Source organism: Talpa europaea (genome assembly GCF_964194135.1).
Source record: "Talpa europaea genome assembly, chromosome: X".
Classification (NCBI taxonomy): Eukaryota; Metazoa; Chordata; class Mammalia; order Eulipotyphla; family Talpidae; genus Talpa; species Talpa europaea.
In genome coordinates, this window is record NC_140081.1 from 28,291,472 (window position 1) to 28,314,910 (window position 23,439).

General features: G+C 40.7%; 1 protein-coding gene across 1 annotated transcript in view; it reads right to left on the bottom strand.

Annotated features, from left to right (window-relative positions):
* Positions 1-1,932: 1,932 nt before the first annotated feature.
* MAOB (monoamine oxidase B) overlaps positions 1,933-23,439 on the bottom strand; it is a gene marked incomplete at its 3' end in the record, with an annotated part of 102,661 nt that continues 81,154 nt past the window's right edge. Inside the window, exons 5-15 of the mRNA XM_084258695.1 lie at positions 23,101-23,192; positions 17,377-17,518; positions 15,732-15,881; positions 14,170-14,329; positions 11,980-12,076; positions 10,934-10,987; positions 10,043-10,100; positions 6,130-6,227; positions 4,334-4,445; positions 3,695-3,757; positions 1,933-2,085 (exon numbers count right to left, since the gene is read on the bottom strand). Coding sequence (XP_084114821.1) covers positions 1,933-2,085; positions 3,695-3,757; positions 4,334-4,445; positions 6,130-6,227; positions 10,043-10,100; positions 10,934-10,987; positions 11,980-12,076; positions 14,170-14,329; positions 15,732-15,881; positions 17,377-17,518; positions 23,101-23,192 — 1,179 coding nt within the window. The remainder of the gene's footprint in view (positions 2,086-3,694; positions 3,758-4,333; positions 4,446-6,129; positions 6,228-10,042; positions 10,101-10,933; positions 10,988-11,979; positions 12,077-14,169; positions 14,330-15,731; positions 15,882-17,376; positions 17,519-23,100; positions 23,193-23,439) is intronic.

The following is a 23,439-nucleotide window of genomic DNA, read 5'->3' on the forward strand; positions in this document are numbered from 1 at the left end:
CACGAGTTCGATCTCAGAGAGCTAAACACAGGGCGCAGCAGACCTCCTCTCTCGCCCGCTGCTCCCCTCAGTGGTGTATTTCAGTAAATCCGCCTGTTCTGCTCCCCACTCTGTCTCTGGTGAATCCTCTCAAACCACCCCCCCCACCCCGCCCTGCACCTCTGGCCTATACCCCAGCTCTTGTGTGCATAAATAAATAAAATAAATCTTAAAAAACAAATTTATGAATGTAAGTATCACTGCAAAATCACAAAATCCTCTACTCTTTTTGATTAATCCTGGGGGAATTCTTTTTTTTTAAAGATTTATTTATTTATACAAGCACTGGGTACAGTCAGAAGCGCGGGAGGGTGAGAGAATCCACCAGAGCCAGAGCTGGAAGCAGAGCAGGCAGAAGGACTGAAGTACACTGCTGAGGGGAGCAGCGGGCAACAGGAGAGATCTGCGTGCCATATGGGACCCTCGCTGGCGGCTGGGGATTGAACCGGTGCTGCAGAGGCCACAGACATCCCCGCAGCCCAGTGCTCAACTGCTGCGCCACCAGGGGAGGCCCACGTGGGGGAATTCTTAAATTCCATTTATGCCGAGAATAATGAAAGGGAGTGTGAGAAGGGCCATTTATCGATTTAAAACATATCCTGATGAAAACTGACCTTGGGTGTTGAGAGTTATTAGTACTTTGAAATTATTTCATTTACAAAGTAGTTCAAATTGAATTTAATGGGCTGGGAAGCTGTAGTTTTACATTAATGAGTGTACCTAATAAAAAGCTTTGCATTGATAAGGAATAGGAAAGGTCAACTGAACTAATATAATTATTTTATTAGTTTAAGCGTTATTAATGTCAATTATTTTGACAGATGGGGGGGTGAAAGCAAGGAGCTCTGACTTTAAGCACCCTTAAAAGAGCATTATAAATCATTTATCAAATGCTCACACACATGATGGATCACACAATCAAAATGCATGTATCATCTGGGCTTCAAAGAAAGTTGGACTAAATGGTGTAAAGTAAATTATATGTCTGATATTGGATCTTCATTTGATCTGTCACAGCCTTGAAAGTCATTGCTCAAAAAGGAAAGACAACAGATATCTGCTCAATCAACTTTATTTTTAATTACCCAAATATGTATTGACCTTTGTATCCAGACATAGTGGGGGATACAAGGTGAAGAAAAGACAAGATTCCTACCCTTAAGTAAATCAAAGCCAGCTGAAGACATATTATACAAGACAGTAAGACAGGGTGATATACCAAGTAGCATCTGCGTAGTGTGTCACAACTTAGAACACAGCAAACCCACACAAGGGGACACCATCAGTGATCACAGCAAGGTGTGGAGGGAGGTGACTGGGTTCTACTTCCTGGGAGGTGCAAAAAGCAATGGGCATGTGTTCTAGTCCCCCAAATCTCAGTGGCTTATTGTGGACTTGGCACAACTAAGTTCTGCCTCTCTCAGCTTCAGTGAGCTCTACTGTAAAGTAGAAGGTGGGGACTAGATGGCCTCCGAGGTCTCCGTGCTATAACACTACAGGGTCCTAAGGGCAAATGCCAAGAACCTTGTGATACATCCAAGGCAGAACAAACGCAAAGCCACCTGGGTGGGGAAACAAAATAGTTTTTTGTGCTTGGGCAAGGTATGTTCAGGGACAGCCGGGATGTTTAAAAAGATTTAACTACTGCAGATTCTGGGGGCAGTAAACTTGAAGATGGGGAAAACAGAGAGTTAAGTCAGGTAAGGGACACAAAGCTGGGCCAAGGTGAAGAAAGAGATACCATCTTTCCTGTGGTCAGAAGTCTGATTTATCTCCACGCTCCCCACATCACACTACATTCTTCATGACTTGGTGGAAATTTGTTGCAGCTCCTTCCCCCAAACTAGACACCAAGTAGAGTAGGAAGAGGGTGTGGTTACAGATGCCCTCTCTTTAGGCCCGTACAAGTAGTCCCCTTTTGTGGGCCAAGAAGCCAAGAGCAGTTGCTGAAAAGATGGTGGTGAATCCGATCAGCCTGAGCAGGCCTGGCACGGAGGGCAAATGTCTCTCCAGGAAGGTCGTGGTAATCGGCTTCACAGGGACATCCTGAGTTCAGAGAACATGAGCTGTCAGTACAGGCCTGGTGTGCTTCACTGCAGAAACTCTGCCCTCTTCTACTTCTCTGAGCACAACCCACTTTTGCTACCATCTAGGCCATTAAACACCATACTTTCTCTGCTCCTAATTCTCACCTCCATTCCTTCTGGGTCCTTTATTTCTTCTTGGGGTAACATTATTTTACAACACTGTGATTCAGAGTTATAGGCTCACACCTCCTCAGACGTATGTCACCACACCTGCTACCAAGGCACCCAGAGTCCTCCACCGTAGTCCGCTGTGCCCCCTCCTCACTTTATTCCCACCTCCTCATCTTACAGCCTCATTTCCACATCAGATTTCTAGGGTTTGTTATTGATTTTGTCTTGTTCCTCCCCTTCAGATTCTTAACTAATCTTGCCTCATCCTTCAAATTATTCCTCACTTTCTCAGAGAGCCTTTCCTATACCCCCAGGCTAAGTCGGCCCCCCCCCCTTTTTTTTTTACATCCTCAGCGTGTCTTTTTCAGTGAATTTGTATTTTCTGGTTGTCCTCTGTGCTCCACACATGTTGAGATCCATGGGAGCACTGCTGGGCCCTTATCTGGGGCCGGTGCAGAGCAGATATTTGTCAAGTGAATGAATCTGTGGCCCACTCAGCCGTCAATCCCATCTCTGAGAGAAGCACTAAGAGGATGACTTTGCAGTGGCAGTTTTTCTTTTTTATTTGCCACCTGGCAGAAGAATAACTGTCCTTTCTGAATTCTATCCTCTACAATGAGTTTCATGCTATCCTTCTATGCAATTAGGAAATCTCACCGGGATCTTATTACAACATTGCTAGGTATACTGAAATGCATTTTATTTATTTATTTATTTATTTTTAATAGAGGCATGTTTTTTATTTATTTATTTTATTTTTTGTTTTGTTTATACATGCACTGGGCACAGTCAGAAGCACGGGAGGGTGAGAGAATTCACCAGAGCCAGAGCGGGGAGCAGAGCAGGCAGAAGGACCGAAGTACACTGCTGAGGGGAGCAGCGGGCGGCAGGAGAGGTCTGCGCGCCATGTGGGATCCTCCTCCGGTGGCCGGGGAGCAGCCGGGGATCGAACCGGCGCCGCAGAGGCTGCGGGCAGCTTCGCAACCCAGCGCTCAACCGCTGCGCCACCGGGGAGGCCCTGAAATGCATTTTAAATCTAAATCTGCTCTGTTGCATTCCACCCCTTTGCTCCTGCACAGGAGATACTGACCTGACATATCTTCCTTTCATTTCCTATCTTCTGCTGAGAGTCACCAGGTTAAATATTTATATATGCAACAGCTGTTTATTGAGTTCTTAATATGTCTAGAACTTCCTGTGAAATATCTCTCCCAACCAAAAATATTTATATTTTTCCTAATAATCTGCAATGGATTTTGTTGCTACAAATCTATTAAAGTTCTTCTAGATCCTTCCCCTTTACCCTAACCCAGGGGATCTCATTAAATATTCATGGCTTGAATCACTTATGGAAATGTATGTGTATATGCAAGCACACACACACAAATGTGTTCTATTTGCAAATAATTGTTTTTAGAGAAAAGGGATTGACATTCATAAAATAAAACATAACCTACCACAGACTCTGGTTCTGACTGCCAGATTTCATCCTCTGGGATCTTCCCCATGGCGTGCAGGATCTGAAAAGAAAGAGCATCTTGGCGAATAACAAAACTGACATTGTCATTTTCTTCATTTGCTCTTTGAATAAAGGACTAACTAAATGTCCCTTGGGATATTGATGTACATTAACATCATCAGAGTAAAAGCCAATGTAGTCCCTACAACCTTTAAAAGGCTCCCAAAATTATTCTATCTATGACTTAAAGAGGATATAAATGTTAGGTTTACCATCCATTTCAGTAGTTGTGAACACACCTTCATAGACATGAGATCAGAGAGATTGCTGGGAAATGTACAAATAAATTCAGAATCCTAATAAAAACATCTTTGATTCTACAATATAAGACCTGGGTGATCTCTCAAGTGCAGCCATGTTTATCTTTTGCCCCATGGGTCTTTATTTGTTTGATATTTTCATTGTTACTTTTGGGCTAAGATGTTCATTCTCAGCTGAGGCTACCGTTATAAGAGTGCTTCATGGATCTTCAGATAGCGGATGCTGAGGAGTTGGTCTCCAGGATCGCACTTTTTACTACTTGTGAGGAGGCCCACGAGTTCCCTCCTTTCCCACAGCCTGTGACCCCAGGTCCTACCTCTCGGGCTGCTCTCTCCCCAGCCTCTACAGCACCATCCATGTAGCCGCTCCAGTGCGTGGCAGTCTCAGTGCCTGCAAAATAAATCTTGCCCACCGGCTGGCGTAGAACCCTTGAAGCAAAAGCAAAGAGGGAGAAGTGATTAGTCTCTGTGAGCCAAAGAAGAGCCTTTTCACAAAGACCAAGACTGTGGGTTTCTTCAGAAACATCAGTAGTAAATCAGCAATTTGGGGATGATATTAATAGGTCCCACCAGCTCTTGCATGTGCCTTGTTATAGATACAACTGAATAAAAGCCAAAGTCTGCTCTTGTCCCAAGAGCTTACCGGTAAGGGGAAGGCTGACTTTGGAGGTAAAATTTGTATTTTCTTCACCTACATGAAGTGAGGGATTATATGAGCCTAGTTACGTGTAGTGCTGAGCAAGGTGACATGTGCCCCAGTCCGCCACTTGACTACCGATGAACTTGACAAATCACTTCCTCTCCCTGAGCTCTGTTTACACATCTCTCTCTCTCTCTCTTTTTTTTTTTAAAGATTTGTTTGTTTATTTATTTATACAAGCACTGGGTACAGTCAGAAGCGCGGGAGGGTGAGAGGATTCACCAGAGCCAGAGCAGGGAACAGAACACGCAGACCGATGAACACTGCTGAGGGGAGCAGCAGGCGCAGCAGGAGAGGTCTGTGCGCCATGTGGGACTCTCGCCCAGTGGCTGGGGATCGAACCAGTGCTGCAGAGGCTGCGGGCAGCTTCGCAATTCAGTGCTCAACCGCTGCGCCCACCGGGGAGGCCCTGTTTACACATCTCTTAATGGGCAGAATTTGAGAATTTTTAAGACCTTTCCACGTAACAAGCCTGTGAGAGTGACTCTGGCTCCAAAATTATCATTCATTGAGCATTGCTACCTGTGTTAAGGGTTTTATTACCTCAAATTAGAACAGTTAACATTTGTTGGGTACAAAGTATTCTTCTAAGTGCATCACTCCTTACCACAACCCTGTGAACTCTTACTATCCCTATTTTGCAGAAGAGAATATGGAAGTACAGAGACTGTGGTGGATACTGTGACACACTATCCAGACCCCCTTCAAGAATGAAACCTACTCCCACTTGCTGGGCATGCTGCTGAAAGATGGCCTTCTGATGGCAGCCATCTTTGTGGGTTGCCCCCTCTGAAGAGAATTGCCTAGTTCAAGATTATGCCTTCTTCCAGCAGCAGTTACATCCAATAACCAATCATCAACTCACTAAAGATGCTAGAAAATAATACATACTTTCATGAACATGCTGGTTATTGTCTATTGTATGTCATTTTGTGTTTTGCCATATGTCTGCTAAGACCAGTGAGGTTCAGAGAGGAAAAGTGACTTGTTTAGGATGATAAAGTTGGCTATTGGTAGAATCAGGACTGGAATCCAAGTCTCTTCACTCTTAATCTAGAACTCAGTTTGCTTTTATAATAGTGTACTTGGCACATATACACTTCCAATGAGGACGTTTTACTGTGCTCTAAATTCAGTATAAAGACTCTTCTGATAATGTAAGTGAACCCTCTGACTACCTAAATTCCTGCTCTTATGCTGCAACCCTCCTTGGTTACATTGATTGGGATTGCTCCTTCAGATGAATTAAGAGTGGAAGGCACCACCTATAATGACTTCATTCATGAAATTCACAGGATACAAAGGAAATTGAGTTTTTTTCCAGCATTTACAAGAAGCAGAGAAGAATGGCAAGAGTTTATTTGGGTTCAGTTTCAGGGAATTTCGATTCGAGCTCAGCACATGTTACTCTACCTTCCATACTGAGTCAGGATCCCGGGGGGAAAGTAGGTCGTGTAGCAACCTCCTGAGTATTGCTCCTCACACCAGTTCTTCTCCTCATAGTGCGCCGGCTGCAAGGCAGAGTGATAACAGCTCAAGGAAGACTCAGAGGAAACTAGCTAGTGTAGAATCAATCATACACAGTCTAGTAGCTATCTACTGAAGAAGCAAAAGATTCTGAAATACAGCCTTATTACCTTGATGTTTTAGATAGGACTTTGGGCAGATAAGTATCCAGGTAATAAACTTAGAAAGTTTTTCCACTTGGTTCATTCATGTGTCAGGTTGAAATTGTCTAGTTCCATTTTTAAATTGGTCTTAACTATTAAGACATTTTTAATGTTTCATAGTTTCAAGGTAAGTCTTGAAAAGGATTTATGCTTTCTGGAGTTGTTGGAGCAGGAAAAAAACAGAAAAACTTGTCTGTCAAGGAAAAAGGATCGCCAGATTCTGTTTTTGGTGAAAACAAGCTTTGTTAAGGAGGCTAGACAGAAAAATTAAGGTTCTCATGGGATGTAGGCATTTCAGTTGATGGTGGTTCTTGTAAACAACTATTGATCTGAAAAATGTTTTTGCCACAAACAGGCGAAACATCTGCTGAGATTTTGCATAGCTCAAACTCTTTAGTAAAACGACAAAACATAAGCATTATTTTGTTTCTTTATTGAGGTAACATTGGCTTACAACATTGTACATCACAAGCGTTATTAAGCATTATTTTAAAAAGATAAAATCAACATGGCAAGTTTTAAGAGAACGTGTTAGTTGAAAAAAATGTTTAAAAGAATTGCAGTCACCTATTAGACTCTGAATAGTCATTTCTAATGCAATGTTTCCAGATCTCTGCCTGAGGGAGGGAACTGGCATTGGCAACGAATGCCAGCCCTCTTTCTTCTGCAGCCACCTCAGGAGTGCCCTTGTCTGGCTGTTGTCAAGCAATCAGAAAAGAGATTGGATTTCATCTTCCACCTTTCCTCACTCCCAAGAATTGCTTCCTTCCACAAAATAGACACCAAAGCAGCAAGAGCAGCACAAATATCATAAGATTTCATTCATATGTGCAGCATAAAGAAACAAAGCAAATGAATAAAGGAAAAACACTGATCTTTTACATACAGAAAAAAGACTGGTGGTCACCAGAGGGGGAGAAGGCTGGGAGTGGGTGAAGCAGGTAAATATGGTCAATTATATGGGGATGGACGGAAACTAGACTTTTGGAGTGATCATGATGTAGTGCTTTCAGATGTCGAGTTACAAGTCAGTACACCTGAATCTTATATGTCATAAACCAATGTTACGTCAATAAAAATTAATTAAAAAATGACTAAAGCAAGTGTCTCTTTTTATGCCAAGAACAAACAAAGACAAGAGCAACTCATTTTTATCACCAGCAATGAAGCATTCACATCCTTCTTAGAAAAGGACACTTTCCACGGAACTATGAAGCAATCCGCGGCCTCGGCAGCACGAGTTCAATCCCCGGGCCGGCCAGGGAGCTAGTCACATGGCAAGGCAGACCTCTCCTGTCTCACCCGCTGCTCCCCTCAGCAGTGTATTTCAGTCAGTCTGCCTGTTCTGTTCCCCGCTCTGTCGCTGGTGAATCCTCACACCCCCCGCACCTCTGACTTGTACCCCAGTTCTTGTATGCATAAATAAATAAAACTTTAAAAAAAGAAAAGAAAAAAAAGGAAGCTTTCCCAAAGTAAAAATGAAACATTTTAATGTTTCGACACCACTTTTGTAAGTGATTATTAAATACATTTATCCGTGAAGCTTTTGAAGACAATGGAGACCAATGAGTAAATGAGCAGTTAAAGTTTGGGGAAAATCTAAGGAGGGGCTAAGGATGTCTCACTGGTTAAGCCTCTTAAACCCAAATTGATGTACATCACCACCTAGTGGAACACCTACCTGCTTAATCTTATTACCCTGACACTGACCTTGCCACGTTCTGATGTGGCTTGCTTTGAAATATTATTATTAAACATTACTTTGAAGTAATGTTTGGCTAAATAAAATGTTTGGAAATTTTAGAAAAACTGCTTTCCTCTTCAACTGGGGATCCCCCAAGACAAATCTCACAGTTGTTGGTGAGATCTTAGTTACACACAGCTTCAGCCCGAGAGTGTCTCAGAATGTAACTTCAAACAAGCTTGAGTATCGACCAGGATGAAATATCTTAACAGCATGTTATAATAGAAAACCTGCAGTTCTTAACAGATGCCAAGTGACTCTTCGTAGTGATATGTATTTATGGTTTTGCTCCTTCACACACACAACCCTTGAGCCCAGAGGCTATGCCTATATTTAAACTTGCTAAGTGATATGTGAAAGCAAAAAATGAAGCAAAACACATTCCTTATTATTGTTTCTCTCCAAAATAATTAATTCATCAATCCTGTTCATTTGCAGAAGAAGGACTCCCCAAATCCTCAAGACCATGTGCTTCATCCAGATCAAGTACAGGGGAGAAATAATCTTACTTTAAAAGAATGGACAGGGCCTCCCCGGTGGCGCAGGCAGTTGAGCACTGGGCTGCGAAGCTGCCCGCAGCCTCTGCAGTGCTGGTTCGATCCCCGGCCACCTGCGAGGGTCCCACATGGCGTGCAGACCTCTCCTGCCGCGCCCGCTGCTCTTCTCAGCAGTGTATTTTGTCAGTCTGTCTGCTCTGCTCCCTGCTCTGGCTCTGGTGAATTGTCTCACCTCCCGCGCTTCTGACTGTACCCAGTGCTTGTATAAATAAATAAATTAATTTAAAAAAAAAGAATGGACAAAAATGACAAGATCAAAAGCCACAACAACTGGACTAGCAAGAAGCAAGCCTGCAGAGCGGGGCAAGGTCAGTGTTAGGGTAATGAGATTAAGCAGGTAGGTGTTCCACTAGGTGGTGATGTGCAGAGATCACAACCAGTGAGACACTCTTAGCCCCTCTTTAGATTTTCCTCAAGCTTTAACTGCTCATTTATACAGTCTCCATTGTCTTCAAAGCCTTCATGGATAACTGGATATAATAATCACTTTCAAAAGGTGATTTAATCCATGTCAAAATATTAAAAGCCCCATAGGCTGGTGAATGTATGAAAGCACCAGTTCACTTAAATTTATGAGGCAGGCAGTTATGGCAGCTGATTCTGAGTATACACAGTACCTAGACTGTCACCAAGCACCCCAACCATAAACCTCCCGACCCTACCTCATTCCCAGATTCAACCACTTGGGGGGTACTACTTGTTTAACTGCAAGATCAATTTCCTCAGGCTACTTTCAATGGTGTCTCAGAAATAGGGGATAAGGCTCCCTCTGAGTCAATCACATATCTTCCCTGCACCCCTTATGTTCAATGGTAAACAGGCAAAAAGAGATATTCGGGGGGCAGGGGCTGTAGGCTACCCTATTTCTACCCCAAAGATTCTACTGGTGGTGGAGGTGCAGAGGGTGTTAGGGATGGCTTATTTGATAATTTATGTACACAAATGAGGCTGGCTGTTAGCAAGATCAACAAGCAAAAGGCAAGCTCTTTTCTATTCCCCTTCTGGCTGTTACGTTCTATGATCACACTAGAAAGCAGCAGAAGTTTCTCTCCTTTATCTTCTGACATTTGTTCTGACAGAGCTGGGAGCAGAGTGGCCCAATGACCTGCTCCAGGAAGAGCTCTCAGTTCAAGGACAAAGCAGCATTGCAGGGTCCCTGAGCTGCCACCAGCACAGCCAGGACCCTACTGTCTGGGATAACTTGTAAGGTGCCGTGTCCTGTGCACACCCCTCTGGGAATACAGCTGGGAAGAGAGGAGTGCCAGGGCTTGCCCTGCATGAGCTTATCCCTGCTAGTCCTTCGCACACAGAGGAAGATCTCTGTCCCTGAAGAAAAAGTTGGGGAGCAGCCTTACTTGCAGAGCTTCTGGGCAGCCCAGAACTTTTGCATAGAGCTCACAAAGTTTCTTCAACCTATGGGAGGAAGGGGGGAAAAGACAAAAGTGAAAAGGAAGGAAGGAAGTGAAAGAAAAAGTTTCTGAAAGAAGTAACTCTGCCCTCTTCATGCATAAATAAATAAAATAAATCTTTTTTGAGAAAACATGTTCAAAAGACAAACTGGGAAAAGATTTGCTCAAGGCACTGTTCTGGACACTGGAAATCTAGCACTGAACCAGCAGACAAAACTTCCTACCTTTGTGAATCATAATATTTTAGTGGAGACATTTTAAGATGAGTGGTCCAGTTGGCTCTGATCATGCACATGCAGTGGCAACAGTCATGGAGGCGACAGAGGGAAGAGATGCAGCATAATGTAATCTCTTAGCCTGTAAATATGCTATTAGTGGTGGTGGTGTGGGAATAAATAATTGGCAGTGGTAGACACTAATTGTCAAAAAAAATTGTCACCTCCAGAGAAATCAGTCCCTCTGTTCCTCTAATCTGTAATTATTTTATGTATCACTCATGCAAGACATACTGCAGATGGCCCTACAATGCACTCATTTGTCTACCTGGTTATCTCTTTCCCAAGTAAACTTGCAGCCCCTGGGCTGTATCTACTTTCGCCTTCACCATAGTTGCCTGCAGAGTATCTTCTTACAATAAACTCAATGAGAATTAATTGGAATACTGAACAGACACTTAACACTGGGAATACACATACTATTAGGCAATCTTTCAAAAGTTAAGTAAAGTGGAAAGGCAAGCAAGTCAACAGGAAGGAAAGCAGAAGAAAAGGAAGGGAGGCAGGAGGAGAGGGAAAGACAGAAGGAAGGAAGGGAAGAAGGAAGATCTTTTTCAGTTACCTATCTTCTTTGGTAAGACGGGCCAGTTTTCTGGCTTTGTTGGCAAGGATAAATCTAGAACATGCAAATAAGAAAAAAGGAGGAAATTAACGGTTGCTTCCATCTGGCTTTACTTGTCTTACTGCACAATTGTCCAGTGTAAAAGTTAAAAGTTAAGGAAAAGAAACAAATTATGCACTAGCTCATTTTATATTCTTATTTACATATGACATTCCTGACACTGATAAACATCTCCTAACTTCAGGGATTTAAGGAAATGCAAACAGAAGAATGGCTACAATTTCTGCCGAGGGTAAGAGTATGACTGATCCTCTTCCATGCACATGCCTGGTGGTCAATAAGAATGAACCCTTTTCATGAAATGCTCATGTAAGGTCTGAGCCATTCCATTTTCATCCGGTCCTTGCTCTTTGGTTTTATCTCAACTATGGAGTCTTTTAGTGTTCAGCCTTCTAGAATCTGCCTCTATTTCTAGCTCTATGATCCTTCAACTTAACACAAGGCCATGAGTTATCTATTTGGATCCTTGGCTCTTTCTGAGATAAACTTATATATATATCCTGGGGACCATCTCAATTTTGGCTACTCCAGGTAACCACCACTCTGGGCCAAGACCAAACACCTGACAGCCCAAACACCCCCTTCCTGTGCTAGTATTCCCTGCCGAATTGAGAACTAGGCTGGATTAGCTCCTCTCTAATTGGACTTGGAAAATCTCAGCATCCCACATGAGTAGCACTGATGTTCACAGACTCCAGAAGAAGGCCTCTTAATAAAATACACTAAGTCAGATCTTCATATCATGCTTTCACCAAAGGACAGAGTACCAAAATATATCTACCCCCAGCACTAAATATAAAACAAAATTAAAATATAAAAATTTTAAACTGTTACTGGTATTCTCTTCTAAATATGTATTCACCAGAAGAGTGAATTATTTTCTTACTGGATTTAATCACTGAACAAAGTTTGGGACACATCCATTCAGGATACAGGGATACCCTATCAACCCTGCATACCACTGCACCACCGTAACCATGCCTTACCCAATTATGGCAGGATAGCTGCCATCAGGTTTGGTATCATCCAACGTATAGGCAATTGGAGCATCCTCTCCTTCAATAATCATGGATCCACAATAATCTTGGAGAACAGCAAAACAGACAAAGTTATTCATCATCCTGTCAAACTACCAATAGCAGTTACAAAGAAGCACACAATTTTCAACTTGAGAAATTTGAAGGCCAATATAAGACATTTTACTCTCAGCATGTGATGGCAAACCAAACTGATGTTAAAAGGAAGGCTAAATAGCTAACATTTTGAGAAAGAATAAAATTGTAAGCCCCTCTCTGTAAAGAAGAAAGCAATATGAAATTATGAACTAATCTAGGCCACCACTTAATGGAAACTTGTTTTCCTTGCCATTAATAATTGTGTCCCCTATTTCCTCTTTAATAGAAGACCACATAAAAGCAAATATGTGCAAAAGAAATACTTGTCTATTACTGTGAAATAGAAGGGACTGAGTGTTCTGTTCACATTTTTATGGGGAGTGACATTTCCATAAAGTAGTGGTTATCACGTTAGCCTCACACATTTTATGAGAAACCATTTATTCTACATTAATTCTTTCTTGGTTGTCTGGACATAGGGCAAAGAGGACATGGATAACTAAAATCCACAGATTCTCAAGCCATCATTTCAAACATGCCCTCCAAAGCAACTTGGAAAACAATTTCAGCTCATTCTGGACAAAAGTGCTTCTCTCTATGCCCCCTGAAAAAATATATGCAATTTCAACAAAAGCCTGTTGCAGAGCAGTGGTGAAAATGTCAGGGCCATTTCTGAAATGTTATAATAATATCCTACTAAAGTTTACCACTCCTTCTGCTCCATCTTTTACTTGCAAATTTGAGGTGGGTTAAACAAAATTATGATGGAAGACTCTGGAACAAATGGGTAAAAAAGCCAATAAAAGGGTTTCAAAATGAGAAAGAAAGAAAAGAGAAAGTACTTTGAGGCTATGCACCTTTTACTGCCATTCTTTCTCCTCCCATATCCCTCTCCATTGTGCTCCCAAGACAACCAATGCCCCAGTCAGTGACTGGATTAAGGGTGAGCTGGGGCAAGAAAAATGTTGAGAAAAGCTGAATTGTGGAAAGAAGAAATGTTGCAAGTCTGCCCAAGAACTCAAGAAGATTTAAGAGAAATTGCTAAGGAATCACCTGTTTGAAGACCAAGAGAGGAGACAAATGGGAATAAGAACATCTAGAAGAAAAGCAGAAGATGCAAGAGTAAACATGGTGAGACTCTAGCACTGTGTTGGCAGATACAGTGGTCACTAGTTGTTGTGACATTTTACATTGGAGTTTAAAGCAATTAAAATGAAATCAATTGGCAACAGATGATCTTTCATCTCACCAGCTTCATTTCAAGTGTTTCAGCTAGTGGCTGCCATACTGAAAGGCGCAGCTCTAGAACATTTCCCTCAAGGCAAAATCCAGCATGTTAGTTAGTTAGTTGGTTAGTTAGTTAGTTAGCTAGTGAGCATCCCCATTATGTTCTACATGACATAGTAGCTCACTTGTGGAATATATGTGAATGAATGAATGAATTCAAGATTGCAGAATCTTCACACTACTGCAAGGCCCACCTTTGCGAATGACTCTATAAATCAGAATTATCAAAACTGTATTAGAAATTGTTAATATTTGGAGGCCTCCCTGGTGGCGTAGGGGTTAAGTCTCAGCACTATCAAGCTGTCACCATTGCAGCCTGAGTTGGATCCCTGGCCAGGGAGCTGACCCACGTGGCGCAGCAGACCTCTCCTGACTCGCCCGCTGCTCCCCTCAAGCAGTGTATTTCAGTCAGTCTGCCTGTTCTGTTCCCCACTCTGTCTCTGGTGAATCCTCTCACCCTCCTCACCTCTGGCCTGTGCCCAGTTCATGTATGCATAAATAAATAAATCTTTTAAAAAAGAAATTGTTAATATTCTATTTTCATAAGATTTTGTGGGAGGATTACATAAACCATTTTGACTTCTAAAGAGTTGGTCATTTTCTAAGATACATTACTTCTGTGAGTTTGTGCCAATGTATTTGATTCGACAGATTTGTACTTAGAACCTGGGCTAATATTTTATGTCTCAGAAAAGCAGTATATGCAACTGCATATCTTTGTATCAAGTTTCTAGGACCATCTCTGGAAGGTCTTTCTATAAGGAAAGTACTCACCCTTTTTCCTCCAGAAGGGTTCTTTGTAATAAACCATACACTTGATGACTGAACCCAGAGGCACACGAGCAATCAGCTGATTTCTCATCATTGGCAAAGGAGGATTAAAATGAATCTTCAGGCTTAGAGAAGGAGGAATAGCGCTAATTACGTATTTAGCCTGGAAGAAAAATGTCATCATTAAATGTTGTTAGTGGCTTGTTTTCTTTCTCCCCTAATGCATCTTCTCATTTTACACTTGTCCTACTTTTTGTTGCTTTAACAGAGAAGTTGGAAGGGTCTTGTTAAAACCAAAATGAGCCTTTATTGTTCCCTAGTTGAAAACCTCCAAAGACTTCCTATCACAGTTGGAGTCAAAGTCAAGTTCCTCACGGTCACTGCCAAGGTCATACATGAAATGGAGCCCTGTTACATCTCTGATCTCCCCTCCTGTTACTCTTCCCATCATTCCTCTTCTTCCTGCCATTTTGACCATCTTGCAATTCCTCTACACCTGTCTGGTTTCTACCTCAGGGTCTTTGCACTGACTGATCCATCTACCTGGAACATTCCAGGTATGTGGCTTCATTCCTCATCTTTTGAGTCCTTGCTAAAAAATTACCTTCTTAATGATACCTTCCCTGAAGACCTCATTGAAAACTGCATGGGATACTACCTAGTGATCAAAAAAGATAAACTCATGCCATTAGAGGCAACATGGACAGACCTGGAAGGGATAATGCTAAACGAAATAAGTCAGAAGGGAAAAGAGACACACCAGTGTCACTTACATGAGGAATACAGAGAAACCAGACAGGGGTTAGATAAAACCAAACTCAAAAACTAGCCCTTGAAAGCAGACTGTAGGACTGAGACACTCAGGGGGGAAGGGAAAAGGTGAGGGGTGAACACAAGGTGGAGAGGGAGCACATGGGTGCTTCGTTGGTAGAGTGCCCTCGTAACAGCACACAGAGGAGGGGGGATCTTATATTTCCAAAAACAATGATGCAAACCCACATTACCTAAAATTTACAAATAAAAAAACAAAAACAAAAACAAATACATATGTGAAAATAAGTTTAAAAATAATAAAATTGCATGACCAGGTGTCTCACCCCACCTTCTGTCACACCCCCTCTCTGCTTGATTTTTTCCCACATACTATCACTATCTGGCATACTTTATATTTTAGCTCTATATTTGATTATGTTCTTTTTCCTTCACTAGAATATAGGCCACCTGAAGGAAGGGAATTTTATCTGTTTTGTTCACTCTGGTGGTTCCCAAATTTTAGAATAATGCCAGGCACATAGGAGGTGCTTGTTATTTACCAAATAACTTTTTTTTTTTGGTTTTCTAATTGCATAGGAGCCCAATACAGAGGGTTGATAATATGTTTTTATAATTTTGCCCCTGCCCCCAAATATCCTGCTTTTCTTTTCCTTTCTTTCAAATGGTGGTAGCACTTTCATTTTTTGGCAAAGGAATTGTCTGTGAAGTGTGGACTATTCTTGTTTTTATTTTTAAGTTTTGGTTACTATGGGATTCTGGCCTCTTCTCCTTGGCTTCATGCTCATGGTTACCTCATATATCTCACGGTTTAGGGTCTCCACAAGGACATTTTCTCCTGTCTGGTCAATGTGGGTCACAGGCCTCTCCAGCTTCACTCGGTCCCCAAGGCGATCCATTATCCGCTCACTCACTTGACTAGATCCACCCACAAATTTTCTTTCCTGGAAAGAAAAAAAGAACTCAAGACATGGGTGGGAAATACAGGAATGGCTATAAATGACTAAGTTGCTAGTTTTCCTGTCTACCCTTATGTAAAATAGAAATACAATTGTGCTTTGCTATCACGAACGGTGTCTTTCATCCCTGTTTTCTAAGTAGTGATTGCTAGCTTCTGACAAAAATCACATATTTTCTATCAGTCACCTTACAGATTACGCACTTGCAAATTCCCAGGCTCCAACCTCAGTTAGACATCGTCAGCCTGACCACCACATCTCACCTACCGGGCCACATCTTCTGCTCTATGTCGTATCTGCATCCTTTTTTGGGGTTGCTGGGTCTAATGAAGCTCTACCTAGGGCTGGACCATCACTTGCCTGCTTTTTCCTTCCTTGTCATTGAGGCTCAGAACCCTCCTGACCCACCCCAGGCTAGCCTACTCCCTGTTCTAGACTGCCCACTCATCCTGGGTCAGGTGCTGGCTGCTTCTGTGGCTGCTGATGTCACTGTACTCCACTCCCCTGCCCTGAACCTTGCTTCCAAATGTTGCAATGGTTGTATACATGGATGAGCGCCTAAAATTTCAGTTTAGTTAACTTTTGACAAGACTATTTCAAAGAAGCCAGGAAAGAAGAAGGAAGGGAGAAGAAGAGGAGGAGAAAGGAGGAGATGAGAAGGAGGGGGGAGGAAGTGGAAGGGGATGAAAGGAAAATGACTATCAATCAGATTATTTGAGACTCTAATCCACTCCCTACTGGGCTAGCACCTTGCCTTATACAACGCTGGGGCTCAGGTAACAGGGAATGAATGAATGAATGAGTGAGTGAGTGACTTCTATTTGGTGAGTGCTTTTAAAATTGAAAATGCATTCCTTACTTTCCTTTTTCTAAGACATGCTCAAGCTATATTTATTAGACGTTTGCCTATAAACTTGTCAAATAATAATCTGAAAGCTGGGACTCCCTGGTGGTGCAAGGAGTTAAAAACAGCACTGTGAAGCTATCTGCAGCCTCTGCAGCATGAGTTCGATCCCCCAGCCTGCCAGGAAGATACCCACATGGCGCAGCAGACCTCTCCTGTCTCTCCCACTGCTCTGCTCAGCAGTGTATTTCAGTCAGTCTGCCCGTTCTGTTCCCCACTCTGTCTCTGGCAAATCCTCTCGCCCCCCCCCACACACCTCTGGCCTGTACCCCAGTTCTTGCATGCATAAAGAAATAAATCTTTAAAAAATAATAATCTAAAGCTACCCAAGATGAAAATTGCAAAAGTACATAGAGACCAGCCTAATCTTAAAATTACATTGGCCTCTGTGTTCTCTCAATTGATACCTAAAAACAGATTGTTCCTTTCAAAGAATCACTTTGTGCTGCCATGATAAAGTGCTAAGGGTCACAAGCATGTCTCCTGCTTCATCCTTTCATGATCGAAATATGGTGTCAATCTTTCTCTTAGGCAGTGGCGGTATTCTGCAGCAGTGGTGGAGGAGTAGATGGGTACCTGGCCTCCGTTGGTCGTGGAGATGATCCTGGTTGTGCCCCCACACTGCTTCACATACCACAGGAACCAGAGAGCAGAGACTTCATGGGTCTCTGCAGTGACACAGAGGTTCACAAAAAGAATGGCAAACTGCTTCGCAGATCTGCTCAGAGAAAAACAAGAGCAAAATTGGCAAACAGGAAAACATCTTCTTCATTCTCTGAAAATTGTTCAAGCAATAAATTTATTCAGTTTGGTTTAGCAAAATTTGGTGAGTGCAAAAAATTGTCAATAGATTCCAATATTATAAAATTACCATCAATGATTTTTGAGAAAGGAAAGAAGTTTTGTGAATATATTTATTTTCCTTTAACTAAAATATCTTACTCAGAATCAGCTTGCATTCCATATTCTGTGCTGTCATGGTTTCTTCCCACACACCTGCTGCTCTTCCAGTGATCCCCATTTTAGTAAGAGGTATCACCATTCAGCCCATTGCTAAGGCTAACACTCTCGAAATCAACCTTAATTTAATTCTTTCCATCACTCTCCCTCCAGCCAATTCATTAGAAAGCCCTGTTTTCCCTCATCATAATCTCCTGACCTTTATCACCAATAACTTAGCATCATCTCATACCAGGAATATTGAAATTACATCTAACAGACGCGTCTGTCTCTACTCATCCTCTTTTGGTATCTATTCACCACACTCAGAGCCAGAAGCTTTTTACCTCCCTCCCCAATCATGCTGCTCTTTCTAAAATATAAATCAAGTTATTTCCTTGCTTAAAATTTCCCACTGGCATCATATCATAACCAGAATAAGATTTAGATCTTATGTCACTTTGGCCTCCAAATCCCTACACGATCTAGTCCATGCCTACATTTTCTATCTCACACTGTACTCTCTTCCACTTATACTATTGTCTCCTCAGAAAGATGGTCCTATATGTCTATGGAAGTATGTGCCAGCTTCTACATTCCCAGCACCCTGGCATTGTCTATCATTTCCCATAATGTAGGATCTTTAGAACTCTTTTTATTGTGTAATACTATCTTGAGTACTGACATTATTTGTGCTGCTGTCTCCCCCATTAGATTATCAACCAACGAGAACATGGGCCTTAACTTGCTAACAACAGTGCCTTCTTAACAAAATAGTGCCTGGCACACAATAAGCACTCAATAATCATTTGTTATTTGGTTGAATCAACAACTGGTTGATGGAAGAGATCAATTAAACATTTTAAGTTATCCATAATGTACATAAGTTATCCATAATATGCTAGGTGCTGCAACAAGAACAGAATTAGTCACAGTTATCTATTGAATTGTTTTTTTTTGTTTGTTTGTTTGTTTGTTTTTTTATAGAGGCATGTTTTCTTTCTTTTTTTTTTTCTTTCTTTGTTTGTTTGTTTATACATGCACTGGGTACAGTCAGAAGCGCGGGAGGGTGAGAGAATTCACCAAAGCCAGAGCAGGGAGCAGAGCAGGCAGAAGGACCGAAGGACACTGCTGAGGGGAGCAGCGGGCGGCAGGAGAGGTCTGCGCGCCATGCGGGACCCTCCTCCGGTGGCCGGGAAGCAGCCGGGGATCGAACCGGCGCCGCAGAGGCCACGGGCAGCTTCGCAACCCAGCGCTCAACCGCTGTGCCACCGGGGAGGCCCTATCTATTGAATTGTTTTACTGTTTAATGGAAGACTAACTCAAAGAATGATTGAGGGAGAAAGTGATTAATAAGTTTAGATAAGTGAACATTTATTGGGGCCAGCAGATAAATGGAGAGAGGTTATATCTTATCTGGAGGCACACCAGAAGAGAGAATGATCTCTCATGCAAGTCCAACTTCTCAATTATATCTAACACACCCTAAAATTCACCAGGAGTAATGTGTACTTTGGGATATATTAAGTAAGAAGTTATCCCCCTTTGACTTTGATATAAACTTTATATTCTGTCAATCTCATTATGCTGAAGGAAAATTTTCCATTTGGTGGTGCTGGCACTGGGTAGGATAAACAATACTGTCTTCCATTTATTGAACTCTTTCACATTCCATGGTCTTTAAGATCATTGTGGTATTGACATGTCCTAACAACTCTATAAAAATAGCTGTTTTCCCCTAGGTCATAAGCCTCAAATCTGAGTCTCAGAGAGGTCAGTAATATGGAGTACACTAAATAATACAACTTTCAAACAGATCATGCCTGATTCAAATATCATGCATTCAAAACACCGCATGCTTAACCCTGGGGTGTTTTAGACAGAATTAGATGACAACCTAAATACTTGCTGAATACTCACCAAGAGAGAACTCTCTAGTCTCTAAGTTGACTTCGGAATTTTATGGAACCATGTCTAACACATACACCAGTTAATGTCAATGTTTGCAGCCATAACAATCTAACAGTACTTTTGTGACAGCTCCCCTCATTAGCACGCAAACAGTGAAATATGTATGTTGAAGTGACTTACTTTCTGTAAGATTTCTCATGATAACTGAAGGGATGGAAATTGTTAACTTGTGCTTTCTTTGCAGAGGCAATTTGTGACATCTGTCTAAAGCAAATATACAGACATTGGTTGAAAATATTGCTTCTAAGTGAAAACATCCTTTGCTGTTTTGTGATGTCCTATTCGTTTGTTCCTTATTTTACAAGTGAATTCAAACAGCATAAGGAAATGGGTGTAAATAAATAACTGAAACTTAAAATTGGCCCAGTTAGACAGCAAATAGTAAATGTAATAATATTGCTGTGATTCTAGCTGTTATTGTTGCATATTTAGTGGAAAAAAAATAATCCTGGTTTGAAATGGAGGGAGATCTAAAAGTAATTGTCCCCGGAGACCAGGCCATTCCTAATCTTTACTTGATTTACTCTGGGAGCTTTAGTAGGGAAAGAAATGAGAAACAGTATCTCAGGGATGGAAGGTCAAGGAAGCTAGTGCAATAATATTTTTATGTTCTTTGCCCTGTTGACTTTTTAAAAGATAAATGTTATTATATCTTTCTACACATGAAAAATATATACACGTTGTACAAAATTTGGAAAATTCATAAAATAAAAAGGCGAGAATGAGTATCTTCCATATTTCTGCGCCCCCAAAGATAAACACCAGATTCTCATTTTAGTGCATTTTTTCTAGTTATACATTTTTAAAAGTCTATTGACCAAAAAAGTATATTTACATAGCTGTGGCCACACTATAAATTTAATTTGTGTTTCTGAAGAGCACTGTATAAATGATAGAAAGAATGACCAACAATCAAGTAAATAATTGTGCTTTAGTTTAGTTTAAATAACAATAGTCTGCATATTCTGAGAACTAATTTCTTTAAAACCAGGAAATAAAATCATACATATCTTTCTTAGGAAGAGTTGGAAAATTACCTCATTTTCATATATTCCTAATATCTCAGAATGCTTTATTTTGCAGCCAACATCCTAGAATATTCACTAAAGGGAGGGCTAAGCCAAGGGTTATGGTAGAAAAAGTCAGATCTTTATGATCCTAAAGGAATATAATTAGTTGAATCTTTTAAGCATTGCAAAACTCTCTGGGGAGAAAAGAATTAACTGAATTTATTAAAAGCCTTTTACAACAGAAATTATAAAACAAATGCAGATTATTGAATACTCACTATATTTTGAAAATCTAATGTAGAGGATTTAAAAATAAACACTGCAATTGTGTTAAAATTAAAATAAGTTATATTGCACACTATATTCTCAGAGAGTTATAGATAACAGTAAATAAGTGTTAAAAGTATATAATTACTTATAGGATTATTTCAAGACTATGAAAGGACGTTACTATTCAGAATTGGTTCTTTTCAGAGGCTGAAGATACAGGAGAAGCATGAACATGTTTATTATAGTTATTATTATTATTACATAATAATGAAAACTGGGAGTCACAATAATGTTCAATAGGATGATAATGGATAAATAAATACATTTTAGTATTCACTTTCAATTTAGTATTCACTTTCAAAGGAATATTCAGTAACCATGAAATATGTTTGATGAAGCATTTTTAATAACATGGATAAATGTTTACATTGTAACATTGTATTAAAATATTGTTTTAAAGATTTATGTTTTTATTTATTTATGCATACAAGAACTGGGTTGTAGGCCAAAGGTGTGGGGCGGGGGGAGGGTGAGAGGATTCAACAGAGACAAAGTGGGGAACAGAACAGGCAGACTGACTGAAATACACTGCTGAGGGGAGCAGCGGGCGAGACAGGAGGGGTCTGCTGCTCCATGCTGGCTAGCTTCCTGGCCAAGGATGGAACTCATGCCCCAGAGGCTGGCAATAGTTTCATTGCTCTGGGACTTTCACCCCTGTGCCACCAGGAAGGCCCCATGTTAAAAATATTTGATGGCTATTTGTTCTTTTGCAATACCTATACGGCTTCACTGATAGATATGAGATCATGTATATAGACATATATATATATATATGTGACATATAAATACACACAGTGACAGCCTGCTTTTCTTAATATCATGATTTTTTTCAAACTACTAAACATTCTTCTACAACATTTTATTTTTTCAACATTGTTTTAAAAGACTGTATTCCATTTTTCAGATTTCCCACAGTCAATCAAAGCAATCTTCTATTATTGAACATTTATTTTCTCTTTAAAAAATAAAGTTTTGAGTGGGGCATGGGCAAAAAGGTGAAGGGGGTCCAAAAAAGTGCAAATTTCTACTTGTAGAACAAGTCATGGTGATATAATGTATTGCATGGTGACTATGGATAATAGCAATGATACTGTATTGCACATTTGAAAGTTGCTAAGAGTACAGAACTTACAAGTTCTCATCACAAGAAGGAAAGTAGTAACTACATGTGGTGATGAGTGTTTACTAGACATGTTGTGGTGATCTTTTGCAATATATACAAATATTGAATCGTTATGCTGCATAGCTGAAACTAATATAATTTATATATCAATTTTATCACAATAAAATGCTTTAAGAAGTATAAAAATTTTATACCTTTTGCTTATTTCTCCATCTTAGATTCAAATATTCCTAAAATCTTTTTTTTCTTTCGGTGCTTTAACTTCCTTCCCCAGTACGTATAGAATGAAGATATCAACCTAGAGTCAAATTATTTCTAACAAAATGTTGGGAGTATTTAGCATTGGAGGGTGGTCTCCTCCAGCTCTGCCAACCAGAATTTAATGTTTGTCTCATGAGTAACAGTTTTCAATGTTACATGTTTTCCCTAAAGGGGAGAAGTTGATCTAATCATGTGTGCTTCCTCTATATGTATGATTTATCCAGAAAATTTCTCTAATTCTCCTTTTCAAATCCATGAAGAGTGCACCCCATCCCACAAGGTGTTTCAAAAGCATATATATGCCAATGCACCATCTCTATACTTGACCAGCAATGTGGAGTACAGAAGTATTACTATATCAACAACTTGATGACAGATTTTTAAAGTGATGGTGTTTAAGTCATTCTAAGTAAAGGAAGTCACACATTCTGTTCTGTGGACTTTCTGGGGAAATACCACCTTTGTGATACAAAACTATTCCAAGAAGGTCTGATGTGTATATATCTTTAGGTCAGGACCTAGTTGCAATATTTTCCACCTTCCCACGTGGCCTAATAATGTGATTTTCAACAGAAAGCAGCTACTCATCATCTACCTATTGAATGATATTGCTAAATAAACCCTAAGATGGTCACAGCGAATGCCTGTGCCTATGGTGAGTCTTACTCAGTCCAGCAGAGCTTGTCCAGCAGCTCCTTCATTGTCATGCGGTCCCACACTTCTGCAAGGGGTGCCTTCCATGGAGCTTCATTGGGAATCTACATTCAGAGAGGATTCAGAGGGGAAAAACAAATGTAATTTTTCCATTTTCAATAACTATTTCAATAGTATTAAAACTCTAACTTAAAGAAGGAAAATGTAAGTTTTCCAAATTCCCATAATGATATTTACTGTAGCTTTTCTAACTTAGATCTATATACTCAATCTAATTTATAATAATACTTTCTGTACAATAAATGGAGGCTATGTGGTAATTGGACTGTTTCAAAATATACATTACTAAAC